This window comes from Vespula vulgaris, chromosome 2, assembly GCF_905475345.1.
Source record: "Vespula vulgaris chromosome 2, iyVesVulg1.1, whole genome shotgun sequence".
NCBI classification, from domain to species: Eukaryota; Metazoa; Arthropoda; class Insecta; order Hymenoptera; family Vespidae; genus Vespula; species Vespula vulgaris.
Genome location: NC_066587.1, coordinates 9,286,729 through 9,309,320, shown reverse-complemented (window position 1 = coordinate 9,309,320; position 22,592 = coordinate 9,286,729). Strand labels below are relative to the sequence as shown.

The following is a 22,592-nucleotide window of genomic DNA, read 5'->3' as shown; positions in this document are numbered from 1 at the left end:
ATATTTTTTGATATTTGTTTATAGCGAATATTTACGCAACAATGAATAAGAATATTAAATGAAAAATAACTATAAATGAAGACGACATGAGCCTCTTTAGCAAATACGGATAAGATTAATGAATAATTGATGTTAAACAGTATATTGCCTTACTTTCTAGGTGTACCTCGGTTTAAAGTTACCCAACGAAAAATAATAATCGTGATAATAATTGTCTGACAAAGGAATGTGCAAAATGTAATGTTAAGAGAGAAATAAATTTTCTAACGAGATGATTCGTTTTAGTGGGTGTCGTCCATCGAACAGATAAAAAATTTCGTTATTCCAAATGCTCTCTGTTTCAATAGATAATACTACTTTGCTATTTCTAAACTGAAAGATCGAACAATCTATTTCTTCTTTCTTGTTATGACTACTTGTAAACTTTCATCCAAACAGCGACAATTTATATTGGATCATTTCTTTGTCCGCCGATTTTGTTACAACTCTTTTTTATGCATAATTACACAGTAGAAACACGACAAAGCGTGCCCCGTTAAGAAGGATCTTGTTAGAATCACGTTTATTTCCAGGTAAAATATGCTCGTTGTTGTTGAAATTCTACGTCGCTATCTTGTTACACTTCGTTGAGAGAAAAATTTATGTCCTGCCAATTGGTTCAATCTTTAATGGTAGAAAAGTGGTAGAAATTTTATAGGATTGGCACGAAAGAAGTCATTTATCATTGAGTAAGAAAATATTTATTATTTCTTGTAGAAATGTTGGTTCATAAACAAGTTAGAATTTTAAAATATTTGTACAAAGAATTTCTAAATATAGGCTAATAAGTAAGTAGATGTAAAGGTGTCAGAAGATAACGAAGTTCAAGAACCACTTCTTCATGTAAAATTCATAATTGTAACAAAAAAAGACAGAGTTCGAATGTGAAACCGTTAGTTCTTAAGAACAGCAAAAGACAAGACACGCGAAATCGGTTCATTATCAGATAACTACATGTTTTCTCGGCATTGAAAGATTTTTGAAACAATCATTTACTATAATTCTCTTTGAAAGGACAAGTTACCGTGTCAGGAATACCATTGAAAGGAGCTCACGTTTCTGATGTATCTGTTCTTTGACACGTTACATTAAAAACATTGATACGATAAGACCTTTTAAACAAGGAGAATAACTTTCACGAAGCACGACGTGTCTTTCCTTTTAATGGGTTTGAACATTGGTATTCCGTGCACTGATCTAAACTATCGGAATGCGTGTGTATAAGTTCAACGCGAAAAGAATGAGAGACGAAGAGATATTTGCACGAGACATAAACGTTTTTATAAGGTATGAGATATTCTTTAATCGTTATACACCATCTAGTCATAAGTATACCCGGATGTTGATACAAGTGAAGACATAATACGACACAGGTGCATCTAGAAGCTTGTAAATGTAATAAAAACTCTTAAATCTAGTTGCAGTAATTATTGATTATAAAAAAGTGCTCCAGATATGATGAAAGTTCGGTTCAAGTTTGTCCAGATATTTTCTTCGGTATAATCTTAGTATCGATAAGAATGATATAAAGTAAACGAACAAATAATATCGAATATCTTATCGACTCACGTTTCGAGTCTTGAATCTTTCCTAATTATCTTTTACGACGATTATGTCATTAGAAACTTACGCGCGTTTCTTCGTAATTTTTTATTTCAACACACGACTTGATTTCTATCAATACGTGAAAAGATGTTGAAATGAGTTCGGAGATTGTAATAAGTAATATTTGCGGATAAACCTAACTTTTTACTTATCGACCCATCAATCGAGTTTTTCTTTTTTTAACGTAACATTTAGTAGGAATATAAAACTAGATCAGGTTTTAAATTATTACATCAAATTACTACATTAATTATTTATTATTAATACTTTTTAATTGATCTATTCGAACATCATTGAAATCGTTACACAATACCAATCTGTATGAATTTTGAACTGATCACTGATCTCTCGTTCGTGAGTCAAAATACTTTTATATAAATATCCTCTTGAAATACTTCGACATTCGTGGAAACAATTTTTTGTCAATTAAATTGAAACTTCTTGTATACGTATAAACAGATTCATATCTTACCACAATGTAGAAGACAACACTAACAACATGACAATTTATCTGGGTCAATGAAAAAAGGGGTAAACAGGTTGTATCGCGAGTATATGTATATGTATGTGTTTATGTATATGTTTATGGGTTCCAAGATTTCGCCTGCCGGGTACAGATTGACCGATATTTGTTTTTTTATCTCTCCATTCTAGAATTTGAAAAAGTATGCATGTAAGCTCATTGATTTTGTATCTTGTTATTCGTTTTTCTTTTTTGCCAATAACACATCGATAGCGCAAACGATTTAATGAATCTGGTTAGATATACTGATAGTCTTATTAACGATCAATAATTCCATACAAATCTACTTTGACTATTGTTTCTGAGATCGAGATCTTTTGGAGGTGATTGTAACGTATTTAATATGATCTAGTTCCAATTTTTAGAAATTTATGGCCAAGAATCTAATAAGTTTTAGCGGAAGTATATATTTATGTAATATTAATTGTATATTTTAACATTTTATGTAATATATTTAATGTAACTAATTCCTGTAACTATTTCCTGTTAATTTATTTCTATCATTAGTTCCATATAATTTCCTTGACAAGATTTCTGAAGAAGATATTGAATACTGATTGCGTGCTCTTAAATACCAGATTAAATGAATTCACTAAGGCTGTTTTAAAACAGAACTTCTTTAAATTTCTGGGACAAACTCGGTTGAGTTATGGAATTCGTTCGAAGAACAGTCATTTTATTAAATACTCGATATTTGTTGAAAACTGAAATAAAGTGAACGTATTAAAACACGTACGTAAAACACGTACGTAAAATAGTGATACATTGAACGTTTACAAAGTAGAACGGGTTTTAAAAAAGAAAAAATATTTAAAAGATATTGATCAAATGTAATGGTGTATGCGTGGTCCAACAGAAACAAAGCTGATGCGAAGTTGTTGAAGTGTGGCTTACGTTGGGTGATCGGAAGTATATTATAAACCGGTTTCTTCGAAAGAGGTTGATTGGTGATTATCAATCTATGTCGTCATTTCTGATGTGATAATTTTTTCTGTTCGTTTACTTTAATTTGAAATATATTCGATTTAACAATTTATGACGTCTTCGGGTTGATCCCAAATTAGATTCGATTTCAAATTTAATAGATTCGTAAGTCTCGATTAATTTCATAAAATCTCGAAAATACAGTTTCTAAGATAAGAAAGGCTTGTAATTGTTTCCTTGTAATTACATCCGGGAGAATGTTGTTGGTGAACAACGTTGGGCGAGGATAATCAAGAACGATTTTCCAGCAGTTTAATATAATAAAATGGGACGCGTCATATAGGTATATTTATGATAAATTCATACAGTCGGCCTTGTGTTTCTTTTTGCAGTTCTTTCTTTTTGATGAATTCTGATTATCCGGTAATCGTTGGGACTCCCTTCGGTGGTCGCGCAGACAACGCTTACCGTTACGCAGGAATTTTCATTGTGAAAAAATATCTTCCTCGTTCTCGCGTAACACTTCGCTTCGTTATTTTTGTCACGAACTAAATTGCATTGTGCAAATAAAGAATTTTCGGAAGGAATTAAATTTTCATTTTGTTATCTCTGTCGTAAGCTAACTTACATCGTTGAGATAATTGTCTTGAATCTTTTTTGTAAGACTTTGGCATTTTAAATTCGCAATTCAGTTTATTGATGATTTTCATTGTTTCGTTATTCCGATATTAATAAAAATCGACTTATTCTGTAAGTTTTTGAAAAATGAGTAGATCGTGCAACACCGTTCCACGTACCTGCTATATCTACGTATCCGAGCATGGCGCACCTATAGATGCAATGACGGCTGCATCTCGGCGCAATCTTGATGCAGCATTATCCAAGTCGTGGACCGTTACCCCCACCGACCTAAATGCTCGACGTATAAATGGTCAAGACACCTTCTAAGCACTGTCAGTGAACTTGTGCGCTTTATCTTGCATTCTGCTTCATCTCGGTATCACTATTTCATTCGATCAAATTGGAATTACGTGTGTTTTAACGGGTTCGACGTGTCCGGTTTCATTTTTTGAATTTGGAATTTAATCGAGGATAATAGATTAGAGCGAAATGAAAATGGAATTCAGGAGCAATTCGTGATGAGATCGTGATTCCGTGTTCCATGTGTCAGCCGAGGTAACAGTTGATTGTGATTATTCAGAAGAAATTTGGCCATAGACAAAGATAACGATAACGATGGCACGAGAAACAAGCATCGATTGTTGTTATTCGACATTCTCCAGGTCTCTCCTGATTCTTTTTCTGTTTCTCTTTTTCACGGAGATCTGTGCCGCGACGTACCATAATTCCTCGAACACGTTTTTGGAAAGATGCCGGCTTGACTGCAGTCTCCAGCGGGATTTTGCAAGCTGTGGGAAGTATAAAGTAGCCAGATGGCTGAACGAATTTGTCAAAGAAAAGGTAAGACTCTAGAGAGAAAGAAATCATTTAACAAGATGACCACCTGTTTGCGTGAATTTCAATCTCCGATTACGAAATCTTATTGCAGAACCTACAATTATGGTAATCTTGATTTCCCACGTAACTGCTATGCGTTCGTGCCTTCCTCACTTTCCTTTCATCAATGATAATGTTGCGATGCGTTAATCTTTTCGCGTAATAGATTCTGCAATTCATTACTTTCAGCGATTTCTACGACAAAGTCGTAATTTCGAAGCGTGATTTATTATTTAGTTTGATCGATTGACCAAATTATAGATATTTCTTAAAATTATTTTTCTACGATATTAGGAGTTCACCTATGGACCATTTCGAATTATAAGGATATCATCGATGCGGCAGGAATCTCTGCTACCGAAATTACCTCGTTCTCGAGCTTTCAAGAGAAGCATATTTGATACTCTAGATTTTCTCAGAGAGAATATCAACGATCTGTTAACGAAACGTGCGATCGTTTATACAATTGAGAATCCTACAAATGGTAGAAGTTTTAATAGTGGACCGATGATAATGGACGAGGATGAATTGCAAGAGATACAAGGGAGGAAAAAGGCTGAGGGTAAATTTCATCTAGAAAAGAATATTTAATCGTTGATAGAGTCTCACTTGTAATAGTTAGAATAGTAGCCATTGTCGAATTGAGTTACTTACGTGAAATCGTTAAATTGTTTACTTCGATAGTCTCAAATCTAATTGTTCGTCCGAATAGCAGATCCGGAATAGCGGATTTTTGCAAGCTACTTTTCTATCACCGGTAAAATAGTGAGGTTATTTTACCGCGAGTCACTGAACTGTACATTTTATGTAATAATACACTGAATCCAAACTGGCCCGTATTCCGTTCAGATTAATTATCATAATTATTTGAATCATTCAACATGGTTCGGGAAGTAATGAACAGCTCTCGATTTTAATGTATCTTTCATCTTTTCAGGCGACTGGCGTATCTTTAAGAAGAAGAAGTCGTTGATCTTGCCACTTCTTATATTATTGAATCTCTTCAAATTAAAGTTGCTGCTGTTACCAATCTTTCTAGGTGTTCACTTCATCAAAAAACTCCTCGTTTTAGGTTCTTTGATTGCACCATCTATTTTGGCGCATCTTAAGGTTTGCAAAGTTCAACCACATCCAGCGTATTCTTATCATACGTGGGCCACCGCTGCTGAAGCACCGATTGATTATCCAACAGGTAATTAATTTTACGTATAGTATATATATATGTAGCATTTAAGAGTAAATTCAAGAATAAGTATAAAGTTAATGAGCGTATCTCGTAGAGGTAACATTTTTCGAAGTCAATAAAAAACCAACTACTTTTTATTTGCTTTCAAAATGTAAAATCTTTCAAAAGCAAAAACGAACGACCGCACTAATTTCTTTTTACGCGATCCTTAAAGTAAAACACGAGTGTTTCCTCACTTACAATTTTCATTTTTCTATTCTATCATTAGAAAAAAGCATCATTTATATTGTTTCTCAAGCCATTAAGATTACAAAATAATTCATGCAACGATAATAATTAACATCTATGAAACAATAAAAGTATTAAAATAACCATAAAAATTATTTTTTTGTTTCATATTTTTTAAGAAAATTTTGTTCTATTCGAGAATGTCACCTGAAACATAACGTTATTGCCATTTATTTTTAATATTTTAACTTCCACTATTTATGCTGATAATATTTAATTGTTATTCATTTCAATAAAATCTAAATTTATAGTAAACTATGGATAATGTTTTTCGGCATCGTTTTATTATACATTCGAGGTGGTAATATAGGCGCGAAAAAAAGTTATTAGCGTACGGTACCTAAGTAGGTGTAAATCACATTTGTGACATCAGACATCGGACGCGTTTAATGTATACACACTTTCTAGTTAAAGGCCACCTAATGACACAAATGAATATAGTGAGGAATTTTTCCAAATTTAAAATAGGTTCTGTGATCGAGTCAATTATCGGTATTTGAAATATCGATCTATTGAGTTTTGTCTTGATCACTTATTTTAAATCATATACTCGTTTCCAGGATACGGTCATGAAGATACTGGTTGGGCGCATAGGAATGATATTCAAAGTCATCTAGCTTATCCGGCCTATCATGGATATCGCAATCCTTATGGATGAAGTTCGGCAACAAAATATCTACATTTTTAATAAAATGTGAAGATCTTATGTCAAAAAACAATCTCAACGATAAGATATGTTTGTGGCACTGTTGAAACTGTTAAATATATTTTTTATACATAGAATGTACAAGCTATATAAAATATTTATTTGTATCACCGACTTGTAATTTCTTCCATGAAGCATCGTTTTTCGAATCATCCTAATAGATGCGAGAATAACGAAAAAGAAGAAACGGTCATTCTTCGTCATCGTCGAATTCTGTTTTTTTCGTTAAGGGGGTCGACGTGACGATGATACGTAAAAAAGTAACTTTCTCGGCTAGTACCGTTACCAATCGGACTTGCAGATATTACGGATTTCTATGAAAATGTCACAGGCGAAGTTTTTCATATTTAACTAAATTCGTAGAAAAAGCAAGTCAATTAAAAAAGGTAAAGTATCGGTCGTATATGAAGAAGCGAGAGCGATTTGTCGTCAACAATGTGTAGTTTCGAATTCATCGAAGTCGATGGTCAAGGTCGACGACGTGGGCAAGAGGTATGTTGGCCCCTGGTGCCGAGTGACCTACTGACAGATTTGGATATACGCCCGATACTTCTCCCTCCTATCTCTCTTCTTTCCTCTTTGGTTGCTTTTTCTCTTCACCTCTTTTACCTTCGTCTTGATAAACTTGCTCGAGCGGTTCGTTCGAAAGCATGCGTGAACCGACGTACGGCCGATCGAAACACCGTTATCGCTGTCTGTGTCTTTGTCGTTCTTGCTTGTTGGCTTTGAGTTTTCACGATTATACCTTGCAATGTACGCTCCTATATGACTTCTCGAATCGATTTGACTTCTTTTTTCAATCGTTTCCATGATCGAACGAGTGACTCTCTTTCTCTCGCTGTCGTTTACCTTCTCCTCATATTTTCTTCGTTCAACTTCGTTACCGCGACACAGAACGATAGTTAATGACGATGATTGAGTCCCCGGCAAATTGGCGGGGAATCGGAAGTCGAATACACGTCGATACGTGATCCGAGCTCGTTCACGCAAGTCGACCGTTACCATCTATCTGTGTTATAGTTTAACGAAAAAGCCGCATTAATATAACGGCTTATTGTTCACGTGGCTTTTGCTTTGATAAAAGATTTATATTGTAAAAGATCTATTTATATTGTTAGACTTGCTATCATTTCATTGATTTTCTATTTCTATCTCCCTTTCTTTCTTTTTCTTGGTGAATGTCAATAGATCAATTAGATGCGTCTAAAAGAAAAAAGATGAGTAAGATGAATGATGACATTCTTGTTTTCATGACAGTTGCTTGATTGTCTAAAATAGGAATAAACATAAATTAATTTTCTATATAATACTGTGTTCCCATGAAGCAGAAACGACGAACGTGAATCACGCTGCCGTGCTAACTTTATTTTTTTCCTGCTTTGTTAGTAGAAAGCGTAAACTATTCACAAGAAATTTTTAATTCATGACAGTGAAAACAACTGAAAAGTATCATATTCGTTCAATTTTAACACACGCTGCAAAGATAATCTCTTTTATGTTTGGTATTGCCACGACTGAGTCGTGGAAGTGTTAACGTTACAGGCAATCTTCACAATAATATGTTCACGCGAGTTGTAATTCACGAAAGAGTAATTCACGTTCGCGCTTCATGAATAGAATGACTTTGAACCCATATGCTTATAGATCTGTTTGTTTTGTATAACTTTATTTAAACTCGAACAAAATTGAGTTATAGAAAGTTAAAAAAAAAGTTTTACGAACGTTACTGTGTTTACGTAACGAAAGAATGTAAATAAGAAATTTTTGATCTTTATTGCTTTTTATCTAATTTTGGAACAGATGAAAATTACCTATCTTTTATTTCGACACATGGAAGAAACGAGAAGGAATTGATCGATCGGTCTTTTATGAAGCATACGTGAATAAAGAAAGCATGGAAATGAAAGGAAAGGAAAGGAAAAAGAGTAGGAAAGAAGCAAAGGAAGTAACGAACGAAGGTGGAAAGGAACGACAGTCCGTGGCGAGGGACGAACGGACGGATGGCCGGGTAACCCAGATCGGTTCAGTCCAGCCGATCCAACGGAGACCGTCAGCCAGTACCGTCGCGGCCGTCGAGCGCGATTCCAACTTTTTGAAGATTCCTTCCTCGATTAAGTACCCTCTATCTCGTGTTCTTATCGTTTTCCGCTTTTTGGAGATATACTACGGGATCGGTAAAAACAAGGATCTCACCATTCGCTCACACTTCGTGCAAAAGGACACCGTGTTGATGACACGTGCGAGAAGTAAGAGTGAGTATGTTGTTTGAATGAACATATTTAGAATTACTTCAATTCGCGATTTAAACCTGATACTAAATACTTATTTACTGATACAATTTTTAATCAGAAGTATTAATGACTATCTTGATTGATACAATGTAACTACGTATAATTATACATTATGTAACGATGAACAGAATATTCCTATGATATCACTTCGTACTTAATTGAATATGTTAATAATTATGCACGTTGAATGTACTTTGAAAGCTGGCGATTACAGTAATTATCTTTTGTTCATTTCCAAGAAAGCGAAACGTTGGCGAATCCGAGGGAGATGCAGTTGTTATACGGTAATAAAAGCATCAGCTAGCTGGGAATGTAGTTAGGGGAGAAGGTGTGCTTAGAGAGTCGCGAAAAGTATCATTACACAACTAAAAAGAAATTAGGAAGAAAAGAAAGAGACGTTTATAGAAGGATGACCATAGGAAGAAGAAGGTATAAAACGATGACGATGGCGTGTGTCCTCGCGATCCTAACAATGGCGAGCGAAGTGAAGCTCAGTGCCGTACAGTCCTCGTCCTTGAACGTGAACGAGACCTTGACAAACGCGGAGAACGAAGTATTCGATGTAAGCGCTGACGGTCACCCTCATAGAGTGAGTGGCAAACCGAGTAAGTTTGATATGGATATTAATCGTGTAACGATAATCGACGATGAATCAAGCTATCAGATCGAGTCTTCCAACATGGAGAACTCAACGAGGAGTTCGATGGACGAGGAAGACTCTTCTTCGTGCGAAGAAGATCTTTGTGCAGGCGAGAAACTCTCGAATCTTTTGGACGAACTGTCCAAGGTCGACGAGTATAATGTTACTGATTCCGTGCAGATAGTGCGAAGTGAAACCAGCAACAAACCGAATATGAAGACCGAGAGGGAGTTTAAGAAGAAGTTCGAGATGAGGTCTGATCTTCTCGACGAGCTTCATCGATATGCGAAAGAGCACGTGGTTAGGATCAAGATCGATCCTAATACGATCACTGGGAGAAAGGGAAGAACCTTCTTCGATGGTGAGTGTGACACGCGTGTGTGTATGTGTTTGTCTATAAAAAAAGAGAGAGAGAGAGAGAGATAGATAGAGAGATAGAGAGAGAGAGAGAAAGAGAGAGAGAGAGAGAGAGAGAGAGAGAGAGAGAGAGAGAGAAAGAGAGAGAGAGAGGTAGAGAGAGAGAGAGAGAGAGAGAGAGAGGGAGAGAGAGAGAGAGAGAGACCGTAAAACTGTGTTCTGAAGCTGTCGAATACCCATAACTGTTTGACTCAGCTGGAATGTATATTAGCACGGAGAAAGGGTGAAGAATTTTAGCTTCAGAATGTTTCTCGGTGCACGATGTCTAGATGACTCTTGTAAGAGATTGAAACTGTATGCGCGGGGCACGTCAGAGCTAGCTTAATACTGATTGGCTTTTTAGAGGGCGAAATTGGGCAAAAGGGTATTTGTTAACAATTGGCGAGAAGGTCTAAAAAAGATTTTTCAGTAATTCCACGTCAGGAGAGCGAAAGAAAACAGAAAAAGGGGAGAAGAACGAAAGAAAATCTGATACTGACTGCGGCATGGCTTCTAGGACTAACCGGGCAGGCTTTAATCGGCTGGTACTTTTGCTTTCAGCCCTCTTTCAGGGAAAGAGTACCTTTTTAACAGGATTCGGACTTGGTTTTCTAGCATTCGGCCTGAAGAAGCTCTTGCTACCGTTGTTCTTTGGCATACAGATTATTAAGAGCGTTTTGCTCGCTCTCTTTTTACCAAGTATCATCGGCAGTATCGGTAATATCGTTGGCAAAGGTAATTATTGTAATTAAATAGTATAAATTAATATAGTTTTTGGTAATGGTACATATATAGTAATTAGTGATATTTTCAGTATCCTAATTTTGTACTATTTAAAAGTATATTATATACAGTGAGAGGCAAAAGTTGTAATAGCCAATTATCTTAGAAAATATTGATATATGGAAAAAATATTTTAAACAAAAAGAGTAACTTAAAAAAATTTAATAATTGATATTTATTTGATTTTGGAATGACCTCGAAAATTCTGTTCAAGTATTTCGACTACAACAATATTGTATAAAAAATGGGGATTTTCATGTAAGATTTTTATGTTGATCTTGATAAGTTGTCTTTTCAAAGTCACTCTAAAGTTAAATAAATATCATAGTTAATAGATTTTTTTTAATGCTACTTTTTTGTTTAAAACATTTTCCCAATATATCAATATTTTCTGAAATAATGACATAAGGAATTTTTGCTGCTTACTGTATATATACATATATCTTATATATATACACATATATAAAAAAATATATATATACATGTATATATATAAGTTTTCTTTATCTTTTATATATATATATATATACATATATATATATATATATATATTATATACACACACACATAAGCACATACATACGCGCGCGTGCACACACACACAAACTAGAACTAAAAAAAAATTGATTCAAATAGATTTAAATGCAAACATTTTCTATTTCCGTTTGAATAAGTAATTATAAAAATATTTGAATAAGTAAATGGTTCAAATAATACGTCCAATTTATATGCCGAAATTTTCCTAGGTGTATCATCTTTTGCACAATCCTCCCAAACTGTAACGGCTGCTCCAGAAGAAAACTTTGAGTTCAAGGACAACTCAGATCTTTACAATGACGATTATTTGACGCGACAACCAGTTGGGACATTGCCAGCTTCTACATTATACGATGAGAATATGATGCAGTCGCAGAAAAATCCAGAGATTTCTTCTAGATATTCCTTCGTTGATCCATCATATACTCATGCTAATACAATCTCCGATCGATATTATATGAGACATGCGGCGCAAGGCTTTACGAAGAAACAAGATTTCAAGGCAAGTGATAAACTTTTTATCAGCGAATATACGATAGATTATGAAATTCATACTTTCTTTAAATCAACATGTAAATTAGATGTTTTCTGAGAATTAAATCTAATAAAATTAAACTAGAACAATATCATGTTGCTATTTGATAAAATTGTAATAAAAATAAACGGTCGTTGTAAAATTTATGAGCAAGTGCTCTATGTTTATAGAAAGATGTAAATCGAATCGTAATGGTCGTCAGTTCCCGTTAAACTCATTTTATACATCGCTATACTTATTATCATTTCGTTAGCACATTAATCTCTGATCTGTTTGTGTCAGTGATATCCAATCAATGTAATGTCCAAGAACTCGAATTGATGTGCTGATACATCCGGTTCTTTCTTGTATAACTGAAAATTAAGTATATGTATTGATTAAGCATGGATCGGACACATGTGACGTGTGTTCCACTTTTACAGAACATATTAATGATCCTCTTCTTGTTTTACGACTTCGATTTGAATTATGTAAATTTCTTTTTCTATTCTTTTTTCTATCCTTTTTTTTTGCATACTCATCTATATTATCATGTAAAACCTAATTTTAACATGTATGTCGACAGGTCTTTCACGAGATTCCAACGAGCTCGTTGCTCCTGACGAACTACGACCCGTTCTACTCACCTCTACTCTCGCGATTGGATGCTGTTTTCTATCGACTCGGGCATACCAGTGAAGGCTGTAGAGAGTATGCGGTTTGTGCGATGTATAGAAGTCCAGCACGATACGCTCCATATTCTAATCTTGTCTCTGCTCAACTCTCAAGAGAATTAAATGAGTTGAGGAAACCTGCTAGTGATAATCCGGATGTCTTAAGATTTTTCCGATACATGAAGGCAGCTAAGGATGGTCAAGATGGTATTAATTGCGAAGACGCTTACACTAATTGCCCAACTGCCAGGGAGGATCAAAATCTGAGGCAGAATCAGGCTATGCTGGCGACCTATCAGGACATTGACAAACTCGTGCATGCTAGGAAACTTTGAAAGAATATTCATTCTTTAAGTAGAATTGCTGAATATCTTTACGTTGATTCCTTGAAAGAACAAACGTTCGGTTTATGATAGGATGACGATTATTACTATTACCGTTGACATTGTTACGGTAACCGTTATCTGTATACATCTGCGATATAAGTGGTATTGTGCGATCTTTCATAATAGGTGGAAAGCAGTTTCTGTAACAGGATATATACTGCGTTCGCGATATTTTTTATTGCAATAAAAGAATAGTTAAGATTGATCGTTCCTGTAGTATGCAAAAAGTGACTTAAGTATTAAAGGAATAATCGCTTTTTGACGTTGAATATTTTTTTATGAAAATAACACGATTGACGAATAGCTCTCAATTTTATTTATTTATATTTTTGGATTATTTATTTGTCGAACGGCGACGTAAATTTTATTTATCTCATGAAAACACGAGAATGTATTAATGTGGGTTTACTAATTTATTTATTTTTAGTAAAACGTGTGACGTGGGTGCACGGGATAGTGTACTTGATAGATTAAAATTAGCGAAGTCAATTTAAATAAGAGTCATATTAGCGTTGTGCGGTGTTATGTATGTATTATGTATAATTATTATGTAAACCAGCATGTACGACGATCTACGGGTACACTAATTAATGTACAGTCGAATGAAAGAAAATAGAATATATTCTTTCGAACGCGGTAATTTTCCTTCGATAGAAAATTTACGATTTATTTGCAAGTATTCGAATGTTATTCATTAGTTTTTCATTTGACATTCTCGATGAAAATAAAAGTGAAAATAGCGATCGAATCGTTTTCGATCAATTTTGTTTCATTAGCTTTTTTATCTTAGATTCAAGAAATTTCAAAATTTAGACTTAGTCGGTGATGGATGAAAGACAAAATGAAATTAAAATATCCATATAAGAGGCTGATGACGCATGTACTGAGAATTAAGTTACGTAAAGGAAAGTTTGTTTCTCCTCATCTTCCTTACAACGATCTCGTCCCTCCAATAAGTTCCGGTCCTATATCCGGGGTCACTTTCACTTTCATTTTTTTAACACTCTGTTCTTGCTCTATTCTTAGCATCCTACAGATCCTTCCCTCTCCTTAAAACTGGACCAACCTATCGTATAAATACAACGGTTGGTTACTTGCACATATGTTAAGTTCGTTTTGCTTCCTCTCCGGACGCAGTTCCTTTTTTCTCTTAGTTTAATATCGAAGGGTAAGTTATGCGATTAATCGCAATCTTCTTAATAATTGTAGTTAGATTCAAGATTATATATTAAAACGTAACGATGAAATTTTCTCGAAGAAAAAGATTATGAAAGAAATTAGGTGGACAGAAATAGATGGAAATTAGATATTAATTTATATGTAATTTTTCGATATTTATGATTTAAATACTAATTATTATCATAATATTGATTAAAACTAGTATTAGTAAAAATTATTGAAAAAATTATTTATCGATGATTTATTATTGTTCACATTTATTTTCTGATCGTAAGATTAAGAGATTGTCGAAAAGTCAATAATAACTTGGCTGATTTTTATTCAAAAGACGATACGAAACGAACGTGCATATCGGCAGGTGTACGTGAGATCGTGAGCCGGCTTTTACCTGATCCGGCGATTCTGATTGGTCTCTTCGGACTAACGGCACTTCGAAGACTACAGCGAATAGTCGCAGTCGTTCGTTCGACTAACGCGTCCGTTGTACAGAAACGTTCGAGAAGCACGCTTTGTGATTCGGAAATAGTGGACATCATGTCGTTTCAAACGTTTTATTCGACGACCGTCTGACAAAAAACGATTAACAGACAAGTAAGAGCCTAATTCAGCATTTTCTTTTTCTTTTTGAAGATCAATTGAGAAAGGTAACGCAAGAAAGTTTTATTTGATATAACAGTTGGTGTGCTTAAATATATTACTGATACAAAAGTGATGAAAATTCATCAATCACTATTTCGTGAAATCATATGTTTAATCTTTTAAATTTGAAGAATTATCTATGATCAATGTTCCTTTACTTGTCCTTTAAAACTTTTCTGTATGTATTTTTCATTTTTATATCTTTAATCGTAATTTTATTTTTTTAAATAACTCAAATGATTAAAAATCTGATGACTTGAAATCTTTCTTTCAACATTTATTCTATTAATTATATTGAAAATTCAACATTTCTCGAAACGTCGATAAAGACTATGGAAATTTGTGCAGGTACCGGCAAAAGTTAATAGAGGCAGAATGCGATCGGTGCGATTGTTGGTAAGCTGCGTGCTTCTTTTATCCTCTTCGCTGTTGATACGTAGTCAGTCTATTGGAGGAAGAGTTACCTTTGCAGAAGAGAAAGGTGAGGAGTCAGGTAATGTTAAAATTGGTAAGTTAATAGCCTAATTTACTAATAAACGATGCTCGTTTATTCTTTAGAATTCACCGTTTGTTTTAAACAAATATAATCGAAATAATCGCATTGCGTTGATGTTACATTAATAATTTCGTTGCATTAATAACTTTTACATTTCAACCTATTGATAATTTTGCGTTTGAGTTGCCACACTGGTTTCATCGAGAAGATTTTTTTATCGTTAAAGACGAACAAAAATCAAATAAAATATTATTTCTTTTAGGTACTTTTGATTCGCAGCAGTCAGATGCGAGATTTTTTAACGGAACCCGTCAAAGTAAAAATCTTTTTGATTGGATTGGTATCGGTATAGGACGAAACGTCGATCCGTATTTGGCAAAGATTAACAAGGCTTGTTTGAACGGCGAGCTAGCGGAATGCTTCAAATCTGAAGCACTTACTTCGTTCTCCGAGTTTTTCGATCAGACGGCTTATGCTTTGAACGAAAATGTTAAGGTGGTGCAAATGTCCCGACAAGTGGTCGCGGACGTTAATCGTCAACCGTATGAATACTCGACGGAACCTAGGTAAATAAATGAAGTTTATAATGGAGTATCTCTTGATAAAAATGTAAATTTACGATAGCTTTGTAATATCGTAGATCCGATGAATCGGAATGGGATCAGCTCGTCAAATTCGCATCAAGAAAAATGGAAAGATTCGTAAAGACCATGGCTATCGAACTAGAAGTTCCAACTTCAGAGATTGGTGAAAACGAAGTTTACTCACCAAGATTTATAGATGAGATCGCTGATGAGATCGATACTCTCGAAGATAAAAAGGATTCTCTTTTCTGTGAGTATTCTACTAGTGTAATTTGTTTTCTACTATTAATTGGTTTGCGTATTATAAATTATTCAAAAGTTTGTATTACAAATGATACTCAGAAGTTTTACATTTTTTAGCACGTCATCGTTTCCGAAAATTATTGATACCGATGCTGATCGTTTTGAAGCTCTTCAAATTAAAACTGTTGTTATTTTTACCTCTAATATTCGGTTTGGTATCCTTCAAGAAATTTTTGACATTTTTGGCTATCGTTGTACCAGGAGTAATAGGATTTTTGAAATTGTATAAACCTCAAAATTATCAACCACCTTTTTACAGTCAAAATGGTATCGGTTATCCTTATTACAAGGAATCTTCCGGTCAGCCTTATCCTTACGTAAATCACAATACGGAATACGACGGAAGTTACCACGGAGATGCTGTGTCTTATGGACAGGATCTCGCATATCGAGGCTACCGCGAATATCAATCGTAGAAAAAGATAATTTTTTAATTATTATGTATCTATACTTATTTTATTATTTATTATCTAACTTAATTTTGAATCATTGTTGAATCAAACGTAGTTTATCAATTGATTGTAAAGATAACTAATACGATTCCATGTTTGACGTTCTTTTCGATGTTATTTTCGTAAGTTATTTCATATACTTAGTATTTAAACTATGTCCATGTAATTTCGTATAAAGAAATATTGATCGATAGTAAATGTACATATCTATTATTAATTTATAATTATAAAGTCATTAGTATCTTTTTTTTACAAATGTTTATTATAGATCTCTTTAATAATCTCATGGAGATTGAAAATACATGTATATATTATTTTTTTACATAAAAACACACAAAACTTTATTCTTTGATACAAAGAAAGAAAGTAAAGAGTAACTGAATAGAACGAAATAATAAAATTAAATACATGTAACGAGAGATCAAATTTAATAATTGATAACTAATAGCAGTCCGATAATAATTTGTTAAGTTTTTTGATGCGTTTCAATAATTATTTAATCCCTGCGTGTTGCAAATTTTTAGTTGTTTTAATGAGATTTTATATTATATTTAATAATATAAAGATTTTATAGTATTGAACAAAGCGAAGCCATATAGAAATATATCAGGTAAATGTAGAAAGCATATCATCTCACGTGTTTAAATACATACACTCATATTCTTCTTCCTGCATATAAATAAAAAAAACATAATTGTTTTCACCTCATGACTATAAGATGGACTATGTTTAGAGTTTCGCATCAAGACAATTTTCCTGAGATATTTTTTACAATAAACGATTTGAAACGGTAATCCTTCATCCCATAAAAACAATAAGAAAATTGGGACACGAATTTTTTAGACACGTAAGTAAATTGATTATTTATAACAACTGTTGTCATCGTCATCGTCGTCGTTATCATTTATAAATTCGATTGCTATAATGCACTTTCTCCGGACATCAACGAAAGCGTCTAATTCATGTTTATACCCGATGCGAATGTGGATCGACTGTTAGAATATCTTTCACTAGTGAGAATCGAATAAGACGAATTTCGATTTCCCGTTAATATCTCATATTCTTAGAAAAAATTCTTTGTAAAAAATACTCTTGAAAAATAAAATTATACGATTCCGCAATAAATTAATTACAAGGACTACATTTCCAATCGTTTTCTCTAATCCTTCAAGCGGATTAATTAAATCAACGCCCATGAAAATAGCATAAATAAATATTGACGGTGGATGAATGCGGTGGATCAGGCAACATTGAGTAGTTGGTCCGGCCGGTTCGCTCATCTTGGCGTGAAAATCGCGAACGAGAAAATAATCGTGCTTCATCAGTTCTTTTTTTCTTTCTCTCTTTCTTTAAGCACAAAACGGGAAAAGACGAAGATATCCACGAATAGAAGAGAACTAGCCTGATATGATTCTCACTGGTGCGATCCAAAGAATCGGCTAGAATGGATCCGTTGACCAAGTGACCTCGTTTGCCCGGGAGAAGACCGGAAGTGAATAGCCGTAAACGGGGCGGTACAAGGAAAATGCCATGCCGGAAAGTCCGTGGAAATATTCGCGAGTTGTGACTTCTAGCTTTCTTTCGGGAACCTTTAAACAAAGCTTCAATCGATTTTCTTCTTTGCCTTCGCACAATGTTCGTTTTCTAATCCTCCTATTTCAAACGAATAGAATTAACCTTCCAAAGCTCTCTTCCGTTAAACACTCCATGCATTTTTCGCGTTGATTATGATACATGTACTTACATATATAGGTATTTCACAACGTTAGAGAGGCTCAGAATTAAGGTCAAGAAAGAATTCTTGAATTTCTCTCGCGCACGTGCGATCAGTATCGAGATGATTATTTGGCAATATCGAGAAATGCGAATTTTACGGACGGGATAACCCGATTAATTGAATGCGATTATTCACTGGATATCAATGAAAACGTTCGTGTTACGTAAATCGGTGAATTGATCGTGAAAGGATTAATAAGGAGCATCCTTTCAAAGTAGGCTCGTAGAAAGAATTAGGATAAAAGGTTACACGAGAGAAAGTTAATGAAACGTAGATATTGAAGTACCGCAAGTCGTTAAGCAAGAGAGAGAAAGAGGAAGAGAACGAAGAACGATACGAGAAATGTCGTCGTTTCGCGTGTATGTATCTACGCAACATTTTTATGGCTTGTTGAGCACCCACGCCATAATAGAGGATCGATTGTTTGTTCGGCGAGTTTTTCCAACGGCTATCTCGACGGATAATAATACAATTGGAATTCGACACAGTGTAACGGTTCCGTATATTCGAAACTGTTCGAAAACTGTTGGATGAGACTCAGAATCTCACGAAGACGTGGATGACAAAGAATACATGACCGATGGACGTTAATGTATTAATTATTTTATTATGTCTGCGAGCTTTCCAAGATCGAAGCTTGGCGACGCGGTTAACCTCTGCGATCTTATGTGAAAGCGGTTCTTGGTAGGAAGAAACTAACCGGATTCGAAAACGAGTCGAGCTATTCGCATCTTGCCTTCGAAGTTTTTCCATGAATCAGGGATGATTCGTCGACCCATTTTTGATTATTAGATTAAGATGCTCTTTGCTAAGTATAAGATTCAAGAATTAGTGTTTCTATCTTTTTTCCTATTTCATACTTTCGGATGACTTTCGGTTCTGAGATCAATGACGACCTACTACGAACGCTTTGTAGGTTATCTTTATATCGATATCTCTTATACATGAGAAGACTACTTTCATTGTTATTTTCATATCGAAAATTTACTCTTGCGAATTTGAACCTTTTAACGGTAATCTTAGAAACTGGTGCATGGTTCTTTAATAAAATTTTCATAACGTGCAAGAAATAAAATCCACATCGAAAGAGTAAGGTGTAAGATTTACGGCTTGCGTAAAATCCATGGCATTCAAGTGTATGAAAGGTGTATATGCGTCTTTGGTCTGGATGGATAGCGTGCGTGCTCCACATCCGTGACACGGTTCTCGTGATGGGTCGGGCTTGATGTCTGCCACCAACGCGAATGGTTCGGATACGCGCGAACGCATGATGCGTACATTATACAAGCTTGCGCACTCACACAAGATCATCTCGGGTGCGCCGGTAATAATCGTGAAGCTTCTAGTAAGACCTTATGTCCTTGTATGTGACATATGACTGTTCTTCGAGCAGTTAGCTCGTATCTGTGTGCGAAGAATGGAACCAGTTTGCGCGAGTATTCCGAGCCGATCAACCTCTTCCAAGTGTCCTTACCTTGGCATCAGCTTGATTCTCTCTTCCGCGAGAGATTCATCCCACGAGAGAGTTGTGCGTGATGCGTCCCACCATCAGCTTCTCGATGCCAATACACGCATACGTCTACAGAATTGCTTACCAATACTGAGAAATAATTGGCACTATCATAGCGAACCACTACTGGTATCGCTCGCTCCTCCTTCTTTCTCTTCTAATGTTGCTTCTGCTTTACTTCTCCTCCTTCTCTAGCTTCTGCTTCATCCTCTTCTTACCTAAGTGGCTATCTTCCTCTCGAGCTGGTTATTCACACACCTCCTGCAGGAGGTGGCCCACCGAGAAGGCGTTCGCCATATCGCGTTGTACGCATACAACTTGGCTCTACTAAGCCAGGAGATCTACCTATATAAAGTAGCCGGGGCGAGACGCGGGTTCAGACGCCTCACCACGCTCGTTCCACGCATCGAGCGTGATACAACGGGTCGCCTCCGTAGATTGAAACTCATCTGGAGTATCCAGTTCGTCCGGTTCTGATAACATTCAGTTCGAAAACAAACAGGTACGTACGACTCAAAATATTGTTTCGTTGATTTATCTTCGCTTCCCTTAAATAGATTAATATCGTTTTGGAGATTGATTATATTTTTGAATTTATTAATCTCAATCGATTATTTTGCAATTTTTTTTAGAGCAAGATGAGAGCAGTTTTAGTATTACTAGCGATCTACGCTCTAGGTATGTGTCTTGCCAATCCTATCGAGAAGCTCGACAAAATCAGCGTTATCGAGCAGCAGTCTGTGACAATGACAGATCGAGCGAAATACGAGGAGGAGCTGCTTCGAAAATTGAACAACAAGTGTTCGCAAAACGATATTAGTAGCTGCGTTATGTTGAAGCTTGTAACGTATATGAACAAGCTGTTGAAAAAGACCTCCATTGAGTTAACCGATGACATTGAAATTAGAAAGACCAGTCAAGCTACGGAAGAGGTTATCACATACGAAGCAGGCAGAAGTACGGACGAGGAAACGGAAGTACTTAATCTCGTGGTTAACAAAGTTTACGCTTTCGTCAAATCCAGGAGCATCAAGTGGAGAATCCTTCCAGAAGATAATGTCGTCGTGTCTGCTTCCGAGGACAAAAATGGATCTCTCAATCTTGGCCTTTCTATCGAACGCGCGGACAATGCACCCGTTCAAGACGGTAATCTTATCTTTGATTACTTAATCTGCGTTTAATAATCTATACTTATAGTCTCAAGTATCAAGTTCGAGTCGATGATGTAACGAGTAAAAACAGTACGATGGAGAGATCTAATGATTAATCGATTAGTGGTTTTGTCCGATTTTATGATTAATAATAGAGCGGTTCATTGACTCTCAACTTGTTTTATTACCTTTTCGTCGAGGCGACGAGAGAAGAAAGGGAAAAAAGTAATAACTAATTTCGAAGAGACAATCGACGTTTTTCAGGTCGTGGTAAGAAAAATAACAACATGGGTCCACTGATGGCAGCAGCTGTACTGAAGATCGGTGTGATCGCTGGTTTGGCCTTTAAAGCTTTGGCATTGTTGGTCGGTAAAGCTCTCTTGCTTTCCAAGATTGCTTTACTCTTGGCCAGTATTATCGGCCTGAAAAAGCTCTTCTCGCAACAGAAGCACGTGACGTACGAAGTCGTCGCTCATCCACATCACTCCTCGAGTCACACTTACAGTTCCGATCATGGACACGGTGATAGCTACTCAAGTGGATGGGCAAGAAATTTTCATGGGCAGACATCGATTTCTGGCCAAGGAGACGCTCACGATTTGGCCTACTCCGCTCACGCCAAATAAAAAAGATAAGATAGAAGACGAGAAGTCAGAAAAATATGCAGGATCGATTATTCGCTCTGTGAAATCCATCGTATCGTTTGTATTGTCTTCGCGATCTTAGTATTAATTCTTAGATTTTTACTTTGGTTATTCTAGGCTTTTCTTTCTCTATTTTTATCTTTTTCTTTCTGTTTCTATTTATTTCTGCCTTTTATTCTTCTTTGATCATCCATTCTTTTATCATTTCTCCTTCTTTTTTTCTTTCCTTTCATCATTCGGGGTGCCTTCACCTCTTAAAAATTCGACAGATACGACTGTCCTTCCTCATCCATTTGTCACGACTTCGACTCGTACGACTGTTTACGCATTATCATGTTAGAATACGGACGCGCGATGTACATGTCTCGCTACATGAGACTACTATGTTTATTTTTTTTTTTTTACACATATGACATTCTTATCACAGTAAGAAGAAAACAAGAAAGAGAAAACAGAGAAGAGATCTTTCTTATATTACTTGTTGATATTTCACGAATTGATTATCTATTGAAAGAGATTTGTAAGATAGTTATACCGAATACGATAGACGTTATCAAGACCAAAAGACAAAAAGACAAAAAGCGGAAGACAATGAATCGTATCTACGAGTATCCAAAGTAACGAGTACCCCTCGTTAGTTTTATCTTTTTACCATTAATTTATTTCGCCCCTCCATTATTGACAGTGCAAATGTATCATAACGTTATGTTTAATATTCTTTGTTGTATAAATAAATATTTATTGTTTTTATAATATAATTATTTATTTGTAACGTTATCGCGTGTCTAATTATAAGAACGCGAATTTAAAATAAGATTCTTTTTTTTTCTTTTTCAATATTATTATTCTCAGAAATGTATAGAAATTG

The 22,592-nt window shown here is 35.2% G+C and overlaps 4 protein-coding genes across 6 annotated transcripts; all 4 read left to right on the top strand.

The window, feature by feature from the left end:
- Positions 1–4,327: 4,327 nt before the first annotated feature.
- LOC127062013 (uncharacterized) lies at positions 4,328–6,799 on the top strand. Its single transcript, XM_050989564.1, has 4 exons — positions 4,328–4,552; positions 4,883–5,150; positions 5,526–5,780; positions 6,623–6,799. The coding sequence occupies exons 1-4, from the start codon at positions 4,328–4,330 to the stop codon at positions 6,718–6,720; spliced, it is 846 nt and encodes a 281-aa protein (XP_050845521.1). The 3' UTR covers positions 6,721–6,799.
- Positions 6,800–8,817: 2,018 nt separating this feature from the next.
- Positions 8,818–14,150, top strand: LOC127061741 (uncharacterized). Of its 2 annotated transcripts, none has more exons than XM_050989050.1 (5): positions 8,818–9,020; positions 9,299–10,060; positions 10,711–10,830; positions 11,625–11,917; positions 12,516–14,150. In XM_050989050.1, the coding sequence occupies exons 2-5, from the start codon at positions 9,469–9,471 to the stop codon at positions 12,936–12,938; spliced, it is 1,428 nt and encodes a 475-aa protein (XP_050845007.1). In that variant the 5' UTR covers positions 8,818–9,020; positions 9,299–9,468; the 3' UTR covers positions 12,939–14,150. The 2 variants fall into 2 exon arrangements, with proteins under 2 accessions (XP_050845007.1, XP_050845006.1); XM_050989049.1 differs by having other exon boundaries at positions 10,657–10,830.
- A 489-nt stretch (positions 14,151–14,639) lies between these two features.
- Positions 14,640–16,744, top strand: LOC127061743 (uncharacterized). 2 transcript variants are annotated; one of them, XM_050989051.1, is made up of 5 exons: positions 14,640–14,759; positions 15,156–15,315; positions 15,566–15,869; positions 15,944–16,137; positions 16,248–16,744. In XM_050989051.1, the coding sequence occupies exons 2-5, from the start codon at positions 15,183–15,185 to the stop codon at positions 16,604–16,606; spliced, it is 990 nt and encodes a 329-aa protein (XP_050845008.1). In that variant the 5' UTR covers positions 14,640–14,759; positions 15,156–15,182; the 3' UTR covers positions 16,607–16,744. The 2 variants fall into 2 exon arrangements, with proteins under 2 accessions (XP_050845008.1, XP_050845009.1); XM_050989052.1 differs by having other exon boundaries at positions 14,640–14,812.
- Positions 16,745–20,329: 3,585 nt separating this feature from the next.
- On the top strand, positions 20,330–22,417 carry LOC127061745 (uncharacterized). Its single transcript, XM_050989054.1, has 3 exons — positions 20,330–20,431; positions 20,562–21,075; positions 21,345–22,417. The coding sequence occupies exons 2-3, from the start codon at positions 20,568–20,570 to the stop codon at positions 21,704–21,706; spliced, it is 870 nt and encodes a 289-aa protein (XP_050845011.1). The 5' UTR covers positions 20,330–20,431; positions 20,562–20,567; the 3' UTR covers positions 21,707–22,417.
- Positions 22,418–22,592: the final 175 nt, after the last annotated feature.

Bases quoted from the DNA above. Each gene is read 5' to 3' on its own strand.
- LOC127061741 (XM_050989049.1), top strand. From the start codon at position 9,469: ATGACCATAGGAAGAAGAAGGTATAAAACGATGACGATGGCGTGTGTC. The intron at 10,061-10,656 runs GTGAGTGTGACA...TTTTGCTTTCAG, and splicing joins GGGAAGAACCTTCTTCGATG to CCCTCTTTCAGGGAAAGAGT. The intron at 10,831-11,624 runs GTAATTATTGTA...AAATTTTCCTAG, and splicing joins CGGTAATATCGTTGGCAAAG to GTGTATCATCTTTTGCACAA.
- LOC127061745 (XM_050989054.1), top strand. From the start codon at position 20,568: ATGAGAGCAGTTTTAGTATTACTAGCGATCTACGCTCTAGGTATGTGT. The intron at 21,076-21,344 runs GTAATCTTATCT...GACGTTTTTCAG, and splicing joins CAATGCACCCGTTCAAGACG to GTCGTGGTAAGAAAAATAAC.
- LOC127062013 (XM_050989564.1), top strand. From the start codon at position 4,328: ATGGCACGAGAAACAAGCATCGATTGTTGTTATTCGACATTCTCCAGG. The intron at 4,553-4,882 runs GTAAGACTCTAG...CTACGATATTAG, and splicing joins ACGAATTTGTCAAAGAAAAG to GAGTTCACCTATGGACCATT. The intron at 5,781-6,622 runs GTAATTAATTTT...ACTCGTTTCCAG, and splicing joins ACCGATTGATTATCCAACAG to GATACGGTCATGAAGATACT.
- LOC127061743 (XM_050989051.1), top strand. From the start codon at position 15,183: ATGCGATCGGTGCGATTGTTGGTAAGCTGCGTGCTTCTTTTATCCTCT. The intron at 15,316-15,565 runs GTAAGTTAATAG...TATTTCTTTTAG, and splicing joins GTCAGGTAATGTTAAAATTG to GTACTTTTGATTCGCAGCAG. The intron at 16,138-16,247 runs GTGAGTATTCTA...TACATTTTTTAG, and splicing joins TAAAAAGGATTCTCTTTTCT to CACGTCATCGTTTCCGAAAA.